Source organism: Python bivittatus, unplaced genomic scaffold (genome assembly GCF_059951505.1).
Source record: "Python bivittatus isolate LINGU-HERP-01145 unplaced genomic scaffold, Pbiv_v1 ctg000570_np1212, whole genome shotgun sequence".
NCBI classification, from domain to species: Eukaryota; Metazoa; Chordata; class Lepidosauria; order Squamata; family Pythonidae; genus Python; species Python bivittatus.
Window position 1 is genome coordinate 8,759,826 of NW_028277097.1, and position 16,411 is coordinate 8,776,236.

General features: G+C 36.9%; 1 protein-coding gene across 3 annotated transcripts in view; it reads left to right on the forward strand.

The window, feature by feature from the left end:
- Positions 1-16,411, forward strand: part of NADK2 (NAD kinase 2, mitochondrial) — a 46,131-nt gene that overhangs the window by 20,011 nt on the left and 9,709 nt on the right. For 2 of the 3 annotated variants that reach the window (XM_088152789.1, XM_088152787.1), the window contains 7 exons: positions 7,493-7,576; positions 9,890-10,026; positions 10,358-10,436; positions 11,898-12,041; positions 14,496-14,551; positions 15,309-15,362; positions 15,803-15,926. In XM_088152789.1, the coding sequence (XP_088008915.1) occupies positions 7,493-7,576; positions 9,890-10,026; positions 10,358-10,436; positions 11,898-12,041; positions 14,496-14,551; positions 15,309-15,362; positions 15,803-15,926 (678 nt within the window). The remainder of the gene's footprint in view (positions 1-7,492; positions 7,577-9,889; positions 10,027-10,357; positions 10,437-11,897; positions 12,042-14,495; positions 14,552-15,308; positions 15,363-15,802; positions 15,927-16,411) is intronic. The other variant, XM_088152788.1, reaches the window with a different exon arrangement.

Genomic DNA, 16,411 nt, shown 5'->3' on the forward strand with positions numbered 1-16,411 from the left:
GGCAAATATATGCCTAAATAAATCAGATGTTCTGATTTAAGTTCTACAATTCCCAGTATCTATGAATGTATTTTATTTATTTATTTAGAGTTATATCCTGCTTTTTTCCCCCAAATTTTCTCCACAATTACCCTGTAAGTTAGGTTGAGGTAAGAGATGGTAACTGGCCCAAAATGGTTGAAGATGGGCTAGAATATTGGTTTTCCTGATCCAAATCCAACACTTTAAGTCCAATGCTACACTGGTATACATTGGCATCAAAGGGAATTTTTGTCTGATAGCTAATATTATCATTAGAAGTGCATTGATTGGCATTTTTAGCTCATGAGTTATATCCTGAGTCCATTCATAATCTAAATATTGCATTGTCATCTTTTGGGAGTCTTCTGATTAAGATAAACATCCCTATTGCCTTTTTTCCCCATTTTCTTCTTTTAATGCTAAAGCTTTTATAATTTTTTCATTGTAATAGCTGAATCCTCATTGCAGATTTCAGGGATATTGGAGTTAGTATATGGCCTTGAAGCTTGTTTTTCCCTAAGTCTTGTGGTTCTAAGAGTAAATGAGTGTTACTTGATAGTAGCATTTGTTTATCTTGAAGTAGCGGTACTTTCCACTTGGCTGTATGTCTTATCTTGCCTAATGTACTGCAGTTCATTGATTATATATTAAAATGACATCTCATTTTAAGCAAGAAGTGAATTCTGTCTCGTATGTGTAGCTACATTAGACTATACAAACTTCACTTACAAATATCATTTACTACTTTTTCTCCCTTCCTTTGTCTCTAAAGCTGTAATGAGCAGCTTTTTTTTTTTTTTTGCCTTCAAGTCAGTCTTGACTTCTGGTGATTGCCTGGACAAGTCCCTGCAGTTTTCTTGGCAAGATTTTAGAAGTGATTTGCCGTGGCCTTCTTTCCAGGGCTGAGAGAGAGTGACTGGCCGAAAGTCACCCAGCTGGCTTTTTGCCTTAAGGCAGGACTAGAACTCCTGGTCGCCCAGTTTTTAGCCGGGTGCCTTAACCATTACACCAAATAATATAAATAAAATAAATTAATTAAAATAAAATAAATTATTTAATTAAATACAGTGGTACCTTGGTTCACGAACTTAATTTGTTCCATGATTCTGGTCGTGAGCCGAATTGGTCATGAACCGAATCAAATTTTCCCATAAGGTTCAATGTAAATAAGGTTAATCCGTTCTGAACCATATGTTGTTTTTTTTTAACCACAAAAATATGAAACAAAGTATAGTACAGTACAGTATGAAGAGAGAACACTAACCTTGCTTGAGGCGACTTCGGGTGTGGAGGACAGGAAGGTGGGTGGGGAGGCGGTTATTGTTTGGAGGGAGAGTCCCCCTCCATAAGGACATCAGGGAGATCTCCTTCAGGGGTTTCCTCTCTTCATTGTCTCTTAGCTGCAGGCTGTTTTGGTGAAAAATCTGTCTAATGTCATTTGTTTTTTCCTGTGCTGCATAACCCTTCGGAAATGAGAGACCACATTATCGTTCATCAGATTCAACATTCTGTTTGTTACAGTTATGTTGGGGTGGTGCTTCTCAAAGAAATCCTGGCACTCATTCCATTTTTCCCTAATGGATTTTATCACATCACTGCTAACCTCCTCCCTGTCTTCCTCTTCCTCAGTGGAATGCTCCTTGACATTTTGTTTGTCAACAGGTTTTTCCACCTCTTCCAGCACTTGTGTCCTCTGCTTGGTTAACATCGTTACTCCTTTTGCCACATCAGCAACTTTGATGGCATATTTATTCTTCAAAATAGTCGAGATTGTCGACTTTGCCATCTTGTACTCCGAGGCCAGATCAGTCACATGAATACCACACTCATGCTTTTCTGCAATTTCCTTCTTCAATTCAATGGTTATTTTCTTCAAAACCTTCTTCTTACCATTCTTGCTCTGCACTTTCTTGTTACCTTCATTATTGCTCTGCACGTTCTTGTCACCTTCATTACCATTCTGCACGTTCTTGTCACCTTCATTACTCTGCACTTCCTTTTTACCATCATGCTTGCTCTGCACTTCCTTTGGAGCCATGCTGGATGTACTGTATGTGCTAAAAAGCACATCAAAAATCTTCACAGCAAGTGTCTGTCTGCGACCGCGATCTCACCTAGAGGAAGCCACGACCACGTGTCAGAGCAGGGAAGATGGTCACAGGTCGTGTTCGTCACCTGATGCGGAGTTGGCAAACGGAAGCAAAATTTTGCGAACGCTGCTGTTTGCGAACCAAATTGTTCGTGAACAGAATTGTTCATGAGCCAAGGTACAGTGGGGCAAAAAAGTATTTAGTCAACCACCAATTGTGCAAGTTCTCCCACTTAAAAAGATGAGAGAGGCCTGTAATTTTCATCATAGGTATACCTCAATTATGAGAGACAAAATGGGGGGGAAAATCCAGAAAATCACATTGTCTGATTTTTAAAGAATTTATTTGCAAATCATGGTGGAAAATAAGTATTTGGTCAATATCAAAAGTTCATCTCAATACTTTGTTATATATCCTTTGTTGGCAATGACAGAGGTCAAACGTTTTCTGTAAGTCTTCACAAGGTTTTCACACACTGTTGCTGGTATTTTGGCCCATTCCTCCATGCAGATCTCCTCTAGAGCAGTGATGTTTTGGGGCTGTCACTGGGCAACACGGACTTTCAACTCCCTCCAAAGGTTTTCCATGGGGTTGAGATCTGGAGACTGGCTAGGCCGCTCCAGGACCTTGAAATGCTTCTTACGAAGCCACTCCTTCGTTGCCCGGGCAGTGTGTTTGGGATCATTGTCATGCTGAAAGACCCAGCCACGTTTCATCTTCAATGCCCTTGCTGATGGAAGGAGGTGTTCACTCAAAATCTCACGATACATGGCCCCATTCATTCTTTCCTTTACACGGATCAGTCGTCCTGGTCCCTTTGCAGAAAAACAGCCCCAAAGCATGATGTTTCCACCCCCATGCTTCACAGTAGGTATGGTGTTCTTTGGATGCAACTCAGCATTCTCTCTCCTCCAAACACAACGAGTTGAGTTTAGACCAAAATGTTCTACTTTGGTTTCATCTGACCATATGACATTCTCCCAATCCTCTTCTGGATCATCCAAATGCTCTCTAGCAAACTTCAGACGGGCCCGGACATGTACTGGCTTAAGCAGGGGGACACATCTGGCACTGCAGGATTTGAGTCCCTGGCGGCGTAGTGTGTTACTGATGGTAGCCTTTGTTACTTTGGTCCCAGCTCTCTGCAGGTCATTCACTAGGTCCCCCCGTGTGGTTCTGGGATTTTTGCTCACCGTTCTTGTGATCATTTTGACCCCACGGGGTGAGATCTTGCATGGAGCCCCAGATCGAGGGAGATTATCAGTGGTCTTGTATGTCTTCCATTTTCTAATTATTGCTCCCACAGTTGATTTCTTCACACCAAGCTGCTTGCCTATTGCAGATTCAGTCTTCCCAGCCTGGTGCAGGTCTACAATTTTGTTTCTGGTGTCCTTCAACAGCTCTTTGGTCTTGGCCATAGTGGAGTTTGGATTGTGACTGTTTGAGGTTGTGGACAAGTGTCTTTTATACTGATAACAAGGTCAAACAGGTACCATTACTACAGGTAATGAGTGGAGGACAGAGGAGCCTCTTAAAGAAGTAGTTACAGGTCTGTGAGAGCCAGACATCTTGCTTGTTTGTAGGTGACCAAATACTTATTTTCCACCATGATTTGCAAATAAATTCTTTAAAAATCAGACAATGTGATTTTCTGGATTTTTTTCCTCATTTTGTCTCTCATAGTTGAGGTATACCTATGATGAAAACTACAGGCCTCTCTCATCTTTTTAAGTGGGAGAACTTGCACAATTGGTGGGTGACTAAATACTTTTTTGCCCCACTGTATTACTGTAAATAAAAAATAAATAAAATAAAATAAAATAAATGGAGAGCCAGTTTGGTCTAGTGGTTAAGGCACCAGGCTAGAAACCAGGAGACACTGAGTTCTAGTTCCGCCTTAGGCATGAAAGCCAGCTGGGTGACTTTGGGCCAGTCGCGTGCTCTCAGCCCAACTCACCTCACAGGGTGGTGGTTGTGGGGAAAATAGGAGGAAGAAGGAGTATTAGATATATTTGCTACCTTGAGTTATTTATAAAAATAAAGGCGGAATAAAAAAAAATCTAAAAAAAAATTGGCTCTCTTAATCTGCAACCCCTAATCTGAAAATAGCAAAATTAATCTATTTTAAACTGTATTTTAATACCCTGAGTTGATGAGAGGTGGGCAACAGTATGTTGGCTTGCAAAACAGTCTCTATATAAGTTTGCATAGAATAGCATGAGAATGCTGCAGGCAAAACTGGGTATTGATTGCTGGTGATATTCTACCCAAAATGTGTCAAAATTGACTGATATTGTTACCATTAGCAGGAAATGTGGCATAGATATAACTAAGCTGGTAATTTAGTGTCAGCTTGTCTATATTATTAAAAGCATTATGTGAAAGGCCTGATTGACTAAAGTCATGGTGGGTGGTGGATATCAATATCTTTGAGCCAATGTGGTGATAACCATGGCATATGAAGAAGCAAGTGGCAAATAGTGTGAATTATATTTTTTCTTTTTATTCTGTTTGTAAAGAGTTAATTTAGTTGACTTTGGCTACAGTAAAAATGAACTTAAACATGTCATGCATGTCTGTGAAACTAAGAGAAAAGGGGCTGATGTAATAGTACTGAGTGAAGGTGGTCTGATTTTATGCAGTTGATAAATACATGCAGAGAAACATGGTGTAAGTTTAATTGCAAAAGCTCGAATTAAGAATCCACAGATTGATGACAGTGGCATGATGATAATAGAAGAACCAGAGATGAATTTGGGGGGAAATTGTGCAACATTCTGAATAAAGGCCATTCAGGAAAAAAATACTTCGTTAAATGATATGGATAAATAGGAATGAGAGAAGAAAGTACAGAAAAAGGGCAATTTTAAGAATGGTAACATTCGTGATTATCTGCTTGGGCTCTTGGTTTCAAGTAAGTGGTGGGAGCATAAGTTCTTTCATATGTAAACATGGCAAAGAAATTGATTTGCATGTAAAATTGTTGATCATTTATGATGAAAATTAAGAGGATTGGTGCAGGATGCTTGGGGGATGAGGTGTTGGGAATGTAGGACAGACCATTCTTCAGTAGTGTCAGGAGTGAATCTTGGGGAAAAAGTGGACATGGAGGAAGAGGAAAGAAGTAAAAGAAATGAGAGGGAAAGAACAACTACTGCAGGAAGAGAAAGTTCTGTATGAATAATAAAGAAGAAAATAAATAATGAAGAAAATAAATTAATCTCCAAACAGAATGAGTGAAAAGTGGATGTAAGGAAAGGTGATGAAATAAAATGAAAAGAATTAGATTACAAGGTCCCACTGAAGTGTGTGAAGAAGTATTAATAGTAATATTGAAAATGGATGCTTGGTGGAATGGTGACCCTGTGTATGGGGTAAAATACATATAAGCAAATAATTGCTGCAAAAGTTAGGAAGAGACAAAGATTGAATGGCATGTATAGAAAAAAAGTTGTAAAAATGTAGTCAGAGAGCAATTTAATCTGGGGGAAATCTTGGGGAAAAGTGGACATGGAGGAAGAGGAAAGAAGTAAAAGAAATGAGAGGGAAAGAACAACTACTGCAGGAAGAGAAAGTTCTGTATGAATAATAAAGAAGAAAATAAATAATGAAGAAAATAAATTAATCTCCAAACAGAATGAGTGAAAAGTGGATGTAAGGAAAGGTGATGAAATAAAATGAAAAGAATTAGATTACAAGGTCCCACTGAAGTGTGTGAAGAAGTATTAATAGTAATATTGAGATATTTAAGATGAAAAGGCCAAGAGAACATACAAGGCAATTTTGACAGAAATTTAAAAAATGCTTTGAAAGGGGAGGAAGAGAGATAAACAAAGAACCTCCAACAAAATTAATCGAGTTAAAAATAAAAATGATTAAATTATTTGGCATGAAACCAAAGTGAGGAAATGCTAGATGGAGTATTTTAGGGATTTGTACAGAAATGATAGTGGTAAGTCAAAGCCTGGAATTGAACAAATGCTATAAATACTAATGCAGGTCTGGGCAAGATGTCTGGTCTTGCCAAAGATGTAGAAAATCCTTATTTTTGCTCCTGTCCTCTGACCTTCTCTTGCTAAATCTGAACCTTCATTTTTATTAGTTTGGCCTAATTTACCAACTATCTCTCCCATATCTTTAGCTTGCATCCTCGCTTCTGCCTTTTTCTGGGCCTCCCTCTCCCTTGGGTCCTTCCCAATGCTTATTAGGCCTTGGTGTGCCTCCTCAACCTTCCAAACAGCCAAATCTAGGTAGCACTTTTGCATCCAGAAGCATCCTGGCACCAGTAGGATTTGCAGGATTTGCCCCATCATACCTTCCACAGTTCCCTCACCTGTTGTTGTTGTGGGGGTTTTTTTTGGTTTGGGGTAATTTCTTGCCTATGTTGAGGAGCCTAGCCCACAGCTCCCTTACTCCACTATGGATATCATACATGTGTTTCCTGAACTGCTGTTGTTACAAAAATGTGTCTTTTTGCAAGGAATGAATATTTGTCAAATAAAACAAAACTGCTTGTGTATAGGAGCATGCTTCTACCCACTTTGCTACATGGAAATAGGGGCGGAGTATGTCCAGAGAAATATAAAAGTAAGTTGAATGCAGTCAGAATGGGATACTGAAGTGGGGTAGAACAGAAGGAGAAGTGGCCATGCAAGTGCAGGAAAATATGTGATTGAGTTAGATGCTTACAGCGTGTCTATACTTGCTCCAAAGCACCTTGTGACATTCAGTTGGTACCTTAATTCAAACATGTATTACTTTGGACCACATGCATTCTATGTATTTCTTTTCTACTGGTCACTCACTTTGTATTCAGTGTGCATCTGTTCATTCTAGGCCCTGGAGCATCTTTAGCACTGACAGGTGCAACATTATGGAGAGAGATACTGAATGAATGGTATTGGTGTATTTCGCTGTTTTCTTTTAGAAATGTCTCATGCCTTTAATTTCTTTAGCTTGTTATTTCTTATTCCCATTCTGTTCCTTGCTAGCACTGCATACCCCAGAAGGGAACAGTGTGATGGGTATGTTTGTTGTTTGAGAGTTGTTATTTCTGTCCACAGTTTTAAATTTTGGGAGCTGTTACTTCTGTCCACAGTTTAAATTTAAATATTTAAACTTAAGCTGTGAACAAGAATTGTTATGAAATAAAAGGCTTTATCTTATTTGGCAGTCTTTGTGAAATATTTGATAAGTTGTTCAGCGTCTCATATTTGCCTTTTGAAATGAATGAGTATTCAGTTAGTTACAGTAATGTAATCCATTATTATGTGACACATTCCTCTTTTAGAACAGATGAGAGGGAATAAATCTTTGCCTGAAAAATGTAGCAGAGTTCTCTGATACAATGTCTTATTTTTCTGTTGTTATTTTATATACAGATCTGAAGGCCACTTGTGTTTACCTGTACGATATACGCACTCATTTCCAGATGCTCTGCAGAAACTTTACAGTGGTGAATTCAGGTAATATAAGTTTAAATACCTAAAGAATTTTGTCTTTAAAAATAATTTTAGGTTTTAGACAAATATCATTGACATGTACTGGGGACAAAACCTAATGACTATTTTTTTCCATCCCTATATTAATGTAGGAATGTAGGAATCACTGAATACAAAACAGTGCTTAATTTGCACCTACCGTATTTTTCCGTTAATAAGATGCCCCCATGTATAAGATGACCCCCACTTTTCCAACCCCAAATTAAGAAATCAATATTTTAAAGATAAAGCAGAACACATTTTTATTTAGTAATTAGGTAACATTTCCATGATACACTCAGTGGGAGGAGGTCCAAACTGTCTCTCTCCAGCTCTATTTCCATGCTCTTTTGCATAACTGATTACATTCAGTATGAATTTTGCAGAGTAAGACATTCGCTTATTTATTTTTTTATTTTCCGACATCTTTATGGGCTCAGAATGCTCTGACGTTACCGGTCCCTGTCGCATCTGCGCACTGTCTACACGTTCTCCACCTCCAATGGGATGTGTTCCAATTGGTTTTTTCAGCATCAGCTGACGTCAGTTACATAAGGCTCATGATTGGAGGAAGTCTGTCTGCAGAGACAAAGTATGGGCAGTTTCGCTCATGATTGGAGGCTCATAATTGGAGGAAGCCTGTTTGCAGAAACAAAGTATGGGCAGTTTCGCAACCGCACGGTTCTCTCCTCGGCTTACTTCCTTGCATAAGATGCCCTTCAATTTTTAGGGTAACGATTTTAGAAAAAAGTATCGTCTTATAGATGGAAAAATACAGTATATACACATTTTGAAATCTGTTTTAAATGAACTAAAAATATTGTCAAGAAATGACCAGGAATTATGAATATGATTGATTAATGTAACTTGGGAGAAATCGTTGTACTACACCTTGAGAAAGGAAAGTGCAACAGTGTAATCCAATAGTGTAATCAAGTTTAATGTAAGCTATTCCATACACTTAATGATGAAAATCACTATTTTTTTAATGGAGAGTGCCAGCAATACTAGCATTAAAACAAGGCCACTGAGAGATAAAAGGGTGATAATAATTTGTCTGATGAAGCTGCAGCAGGTGCAGAAATACAAAGTATCTTAATGGACAAAGACCTAATGGGATATACACACTTCTCACAGCAGCCAGAGGGCACTGAATGTACTCAATAGACACAACATGCTCAAAGCCTGCTAGAGCAGGAAAATGGTGGGAGGAATGGGCTTGGTGGAAACTTCAGTAGGAACAGTTTGTACAGTTAGGTTAAGGCAAGTTTTAATTATAAATAACTTGAAAATAACGGTGAGTCGTTCCTTCTCTGTTTCATATGACAGCACCCACCACATGTTCCTCCGTGGAATGCAAGTCACTTAGCTTGGAAAAAGGGGAATTGGAAAGAAAACCCTTATTTTTCACTGACTTCCTTATTTTGAAAAGTATGATAAGGAGAGAAGGCTCTAAAATCTTGGAAGAGAATAATCAAAATACCTCTTTTAAAAAAAATGATCAATCTTGTTTATTTTGGGCAGGCTGATCATATACTGTAGCTCAAGCAGAAATTTAATCCTCTTGATGAGATGATAATAATAATTGTGATCACTGTGTGCAATAGTTATCAAACCTACCAGCTATTCTTTGGTAATATATCATCATTCTGCTTAATACTTGTTAGTATTTTTCAGTATTAATTTCTAATTATTCTTAATTAGAGAGGCTAAACCAGTATTTTAAAAAAGAAAGAAAATAAGGGAATGTATAGAATTAGTTATTTTTGATTTTGGTAACATGCCTACAGATTATCTTCTAAATACTGTACATGTGTGTGGCAGTGAGTCTTGCAAGAATAATGAAGGAATTCAGCAAGTCATAGTTTGATTGCAGTAGGAATATACTCATTAAGGATATTTCAAGGAATATCAAAGCAATAATTGCATTTTGCTTTTCCCTTAAATAGATGGTGTAACATTTAGATTGTTTGGTTTCACATTAAATCATCTTGTACAGTTGTTCTGAAAATCCATCTCTTCCAACATCAGAAAACCAGGAAAAGAACATCTTATCTTTTGGATACTTGAAGTTAAATTGCCCCAGTATTTGCAGAGATCATTTAATAATTTGGATAGTGAATAAGAGTATGAATTTCATTTCTATCAACTAAATTTATTTGTGAGTTAAGTAATGTTTATATGAAATACTTAATGATTTTCTGAATGCTGTATAGGTCAGTTGTAGTGCTGATTAATGGAAAAAATTGCCATCTGTTTCAGTTGCTTTAATTTTTGTGTTATCCTTCTCCTTTAAAGATGGCAGTGGAGGCAGCGAATCCGGTTGTACCTTGAAGGAACTGGTATTAACCCTGTCCCTGTAGATTTACATGAACAGCAGCTGAGTCAAGAACAGCATAGTAGGGCCCATGTTAATGGAAGATTTCAGGATCAAAGTAAGTACTGTTTTTCTCCAAAAATGTATTCAACTCTGACTGATGATTAATAGTACCAGTGCTCTCTTAAAACCATCATCTTCAGCTCTTAATTTACCATCTCAACTGAATAGGAGAAACATATTCAGAATAGAAACCAAATGTTTTCATTAAGTGCAGAGCTCTTATGAATTGATGCAGCCAGGTTTGTATAAAATGAATATTTTCATATCAGTCTGAAAATAAGGATCTTCTTAATTTTAGTTTAGAGACATTTTCATATGTTTGAGTGTGTTTTTAGAGACATCTGCTTGGCCTATATTTCACCCATGTAATTTGCCCGTGATTGCAGGATCTCAGATTTCTGAACCACACCTCTTGCCTGTAAGATCATTAAATGAAGTCTTTATTGGAGAGTCTCTCTCATCCAGGTATGCTAAACATCTACTTGGAAGCATTACTGTTTGGCATAGCCTGTAAACATAATACTTAGTATTTACATAATATACATAATATTTACGTAATACATAATATTTATCTTAAAACATTTCTAAACTACTTTATCATTCAGATAATCTCTACAATCAATCTTAATATTCTTTTGCTTTCCTACTGATTAATCTATGGAATTGTATTCACACTTGATTACTGAATCCAAATGATACATTTTTTGCTTCTGAAACCTGTGAGAAAGCAGTTAAGTCCTATTTTTTTTCTTACTGGCATGTTCATTTTATTGTGAGTTGTTGAAAGAAAAATAATTAGCTGGTCTTTAATGCATTTAATTTGCAGCTTGCACATTATGTATTGGTATTGGATCTTCCTTATCACCGATCCACTTACCAGGGTATATTATAGCTTATTAGCTATGTAAAAACTTCTTTTCCAGCATTGTCTGAGAGAACTTCATATTGCAATTAAAAAAAAAAATAAGAGCAATCTTGTTTTAAGGATTTACAGAATTTTTTTTTTCTTAGTGGATTCTAGTGCTATGCAAAACATTCAGAAGTTGCATTTTGCGAAGTGTATCAGTATTAGTGAAGCGCTCCTCAATGAAGTTCTAAAGCAGCCACATGTTTTGGAAAGCTTGAGTGGCTGCTTTGAAAGTAATCTGTACATTGGATTTGATGTGGTCCCCGCAGAAGTGTTGCATGCACATAGAGCTGAAGAGCCTTTGGAGCAGATGCACAAGCATTAGTGTAGGATGTAAGGAAACTGGAAGTTGGTGGAAATGGTTTATTTCCGAAAGTTGAATGGAGCTGTGAGTGAGGTGCTTGGTGAAATAGTAGATCAGAGGACTGAAAAGCGGAATTTTGTTATGTCATATCATGGATTAGGGAATTGGAATGTATTATGTAATAGTAGGAAACATGAAATCATAAACTAAATAGCTGTAGTTGAAGCTGAGTATTTAAGAAAATAGTTCTGACAAGTTAAACTTATTTTGTGTATGCATTCTGCTAGCAATATGATCTGAAAGAGGAAATATTTTTTACAGATTGGAGTGGCAGGGGGATTTCTTCCACTTGCAGCTTAAATTCAGAATTCCATTTTGATCTTAATGACACTAGGGACAAGTATGTAGAGGGAAAAATTGTATGTATTTCTGTTGTGCTGTGTTCAATATTAGTAGACTTCCTGCTAATTGCAAATAAACCCACTAGAAAATTCTAAAAGGCTTTCAAAATGGCTTGCTCTTGTACTAACAACATGCTGGAGTTTTGAAAACTGATCTAAAAAAACTATCCATCAAAAGTATATATATTTTTTTTTAAATCTGCTTTTTAAAACTGCTGTATACAAATTCAGTAGTAAAATTTTCAGCCATGTTTGAAATTAGCCCTTTTAGACTGGTACATGCCTGATGTCGGGCTGTGTTCTGTCTTATTCAGGGTGAACTATAAGTCCTGCAAACCCAGTTTTAAATTCTCCCTTCATAGGGCTTCTTATTATGAAATATCAGTGGATGATGGTCCATGGGAGAAACAAAAGAGCTCAGGTCTCAATATATGCACTGGAACTGGATCAAAAGCTTGGTAAGTTTGGTTTGCTTCTGTTGTATCACTTATTCCTGGAGGTCTTCTAAAAGGAATAATACATAGCACATTTATTTTGATAAAATATGCAATATAGCTGTTATAAGAAATAGGTTCTAGAAGGATTATGTTTACTGAGTTATTTTAAGCCATACTTATTTTATATATGATTCTATACCCAATATTTTTGGGGAAAAAAGCTCTGTTGAACTTATTTGAATGCTTTTTGGACTTTTTTTCTGAGAAATGTTCATTTAAGGTGATTTGCAACAATACAGGTAAAACTCGAAAAATTAGAATATCGTGCAAATGTTCATTTATGTCAGTATGGCAACTCAAAAAGGTGAAACCAATATATGAGATAGACGCATTACATGCAAAGTGAGATATGTCAAGCCTTTCTTTGGTATAATTGTGATGATTATGGCATACAGCTTATGAAAACCCCAAATTCAGAATCTCAGAAAATTAGAATAGTGTGAAAAGGTTCAATATTCTAGGCTCAAAGTGTCCCACTCTAATCAGCTAATGAATCCATAACACCTGCAAAGGGTTCCTGAGCCTTTAAATGGTCTCTCAGGCTGGTTCAGTAGGAATCACAAGCATAGGAAAGACTGCTGACCTGACAGTTGTGCAGAAAACCATCATTGACACCCTCCATAAGGAGGGAAAGCCCCAAAAGGTAATTGCAAAAGAAGTTGGATGTTCCCAAAGTGCTGTATCAAAGCACATCAATAGAAGGTTAAGTAGAAGGGAAAAGTGTGGTAGAAAAAGGTGCACAAGCAGCAGGGATGACCGCAGCCTGGAGAGGATTATCAGGAAAAGGCCATTCAAAAGTGTTGGGGGCTTTCACAAGGAGTGGACTGAGGCTGGAGTTAGTGCATCAAGAGCCACCACACACAGACGGATCCTGGACATGGGCTTCAAATGTCGTATTCCTCTTGTCAAGCCGCTCCTGAACAACAAACAACGTCAGAAGCGTCTTACCTGGGCTACAGAAAAAAAGAACTGGTCTGTTGCCCAATGGTCCAAAGTCCTCTTTTCTGATGAGAGCAACTTTTGCATCTCATTTGGGAACCAAGGACCCAGAGTCTGGAGGAAGAATGGAGAGGCACACAATGCACGATGCTTGAAGTCCAGTGTGAAGTTTCCACAGTCTGTGTTGATTTGGGGAGCCATGTCATCTGCTGGTGTTGGTCCACTGTGCTTCATTAAGTCCAGGGTCAACGCAGCCGTCTACCAGGAGATTTTGGAGCACTTCATGCTTCCTTCCGCAGACGAGCTTTATGGGGATGCTGACTTCATTTTCCAGCAGGACTTGGCACCTGCCCACACTGCCAAAAGTACCAAAACCTGGTTCAATGACCATGGGATTACTGTGCTTGATTGGCCAGCAAACTCGCCTGACCTGAACCCCATAGAGAATCTATGGGGCATTGCCAAGAGAAAGATGAGGGACATGAGACCGAACAATGCAGCGGAGCTGAAGGCCGCTATTGAAGCATCCTGGTCCTCCATAACACCTCAGCAGTGCCACAGGCTGATAGCATCCATGCCATGCCGCATTGCGGCAGTCATTGCTGCAAAAGGGGCCCAAACCAAGTACTGAGTACATATGCATGCTTATACTTTGCAGAGGTCCGATATTGTTCTATTTCCAATCTTTGTGTTATTGATATCATGTAATATTCTAATTTTCTGAGATTGTGAATTTGGGGTTTTCATAAGCTGTACGCCATAATCATCACAATTATACCAAAGTAAGGCTTGACATATCTCGCTTTCCATGTAATGCGTCTATCTCATATATTGGTTTCACCTTTTGAGTTGCCTTACTGACATAAATGAACATTTGCACGATATTCTAATTTTTTGAGTTTCACCTGTACATTACAATCCTTATGGAATATTATAATTTTAGAATTCAGGTGAATGCTCCTTTTCTAGCACAAATTCTATACACAGTCAAAAGTAGACAGTTATGGAAAGAAATAATTGCTTTGTCTTTAACCTGCTGGGTTACTTGATTCAAATTCTACTGATCCCCAGATTTTTCCAGATAAAGAATTAAACATGCTTAACATTATCCCAAGAAATCCTTATGGTTAACATTGCTGGAAATGAACTGAAGGTGAATTCCTTTTGGTTTGATAATTTCCACTGTTTTCCAGTGTTTAGGCAGCCTTTAAGGCAAAAACTTTGTCATATGGTTGAACGAGTTAGTGGTTTCTTAGAATTTTTGTTCCATTCAAACCGCTTTTAAACTTTATTAGGCAACTATTTTATTTTATTTTTTTCTTTCAGCTTCTGAGTCAAACATTTGTTTCTCAAAATAACAGTAATGAATATTAATCGATTAAAGTAATTCAGAATGTTGGAGACACAGAGGAAGGCTTCCCACCTAGAGCTGATCTAGTTACTAAAAGTGTTATTTTTTTTTTAATTTTCTTTTAGGTCTTTTAATATCAACAAAATAGCAAATCAGGCTGTGGAAGAAATTCTTAAGATTGGTGAGTTCCTAACGACACACTTACAATTGAAAACAATAAAAATGTTCAAAGTATTGTCTAATTTAATCTGAACCTGACATAGTTTAAAAGTATGCCATTCTTTCTTCAAAGACTAATTATCTATCTTATCTATCACCTATACATTAATAGAACCACTTTGAAATGCTACTAAAATGACATAAACAGTTATATCCCTGTTAAAACTGTGTTTATATTGCACTTATATTGTAGGAGTCTAATTTCTATAATAGGAAAAATAAGTCGAAGAGCACTGATAAGACTTGAAAAGCTTTTAAAGAACTTCACATGGCTTTAGAAAACAAGTCTGTATTTTATTTATATTTTTTGTTAAACCAAACCATATTTGTTGCTTAACAAGTAATCTTGAATCAGAATGAAGGATGTATTTTGGGAAACTCCTCTTAAATATATCAGGGATGGGGAATCTATGGCTTCCCCATTTTCCTATATGTAACACACATATATATTTACCTTTGATACAGATGAGATTGTCTTATAGGAGATTGTTATATGTTTTAGATATTTCAAAAAACTTTTAAAAGTGGTAATATGTATGTGTGTGTTTCCCTCATTGTTCAGTGATCGGCTGCAGGACAGAAATAGAATTAAGTATCTTTTAGAATTTTGTCTCTTGTTTTTGTACTGAGTAACGTTACCCTTTTTTGTCACGTGTTGTCTAGCAAATGCAAAATACAATTTTCTATAACCAATTTTTTTCTTTTTTTTGGTTCAATAGCTAAAAGTTATGAGAGTTTAAAGCTTCCATTGAACAAGGAACTAATACAGAAAGGTGAGGTATATTTTTAGCATGTTTGAGTCAATCATAGTTTGTAGTTTATCAGTTTGTTTTGTTCTTTAATTTTACTCAGTACTTCAGAGTTACAGAAATAATGTTTATTATTTCATGCATTTAACTTACATACATTAAGTTAAAGATTTTTATATCTGTAAGTAGTAATCAAATAAATTGAATGTAGTTCAAGAGTTTCTTTAAGTATGTTATATTTCCAGAAACTCTGATGGGGCAGGCTAACATAACATTTAATAACCCACAAAACAACAGATTTAAGCAAGTTAATTTCCACAAGCTTTTCAGAATAATTTCCACAAGCTCTTCACAGCTTTTCTGTGTTACGTGAAATCAGAAAGCTTAACTATAAATAAGAGATTATTTGAACACTAACTTTTAGTGTGCGACTTAACCTGATTGTTTGACTTCTGCTTTTTCAGTAACAAATGGATATAATGAATCATTGCTCTATAGTCCAGAGGAACCCAAGTTGTTTTTTAGTATACGAGAACCTATTTCAAACCGTGTTTTTTCAAGTAGTCGGCAACGAGGCTTTGCATCAAAGTAAGTATTAGTAGTAAATGTTTCATCTATTCATAATTTCAGCTGTGCAGCAGCTAGTTTAGACTCAAATTTGGAAAATAGCTTGAATGCTTTCAGCTGATCTCCAGGTTGCCTAATAAAATGTAGGAGTCTGAATTTCAGTTTGGAAATCCAAAGCTGCTTGTCTTCATTAACTATCAGTTGAAATCAGTAAGGCAGTGAAGTGGTTCTGATTCAATACCAAAATCATTTTTCAGAATTTACCTGGGTTTAAATTTAGCGCCTGTCTGCAACTTTTTTAAATAAAGCAGATGCATCTTTTCTTGGATCATGTGGCAGCTGAAGAGGGTGGCTGCACAAAACATGGAAACGATGCAGCTGTTTAAAACAGTTACAGACAGGTGCTACATTTGTGCTCTTGTGCCCATTGATGCATTTTTTTGAACTGAATGCAAAGTGCATTCAGCAAATTCTATCACTTTATAGTGTAACAGATGTAGGAAATT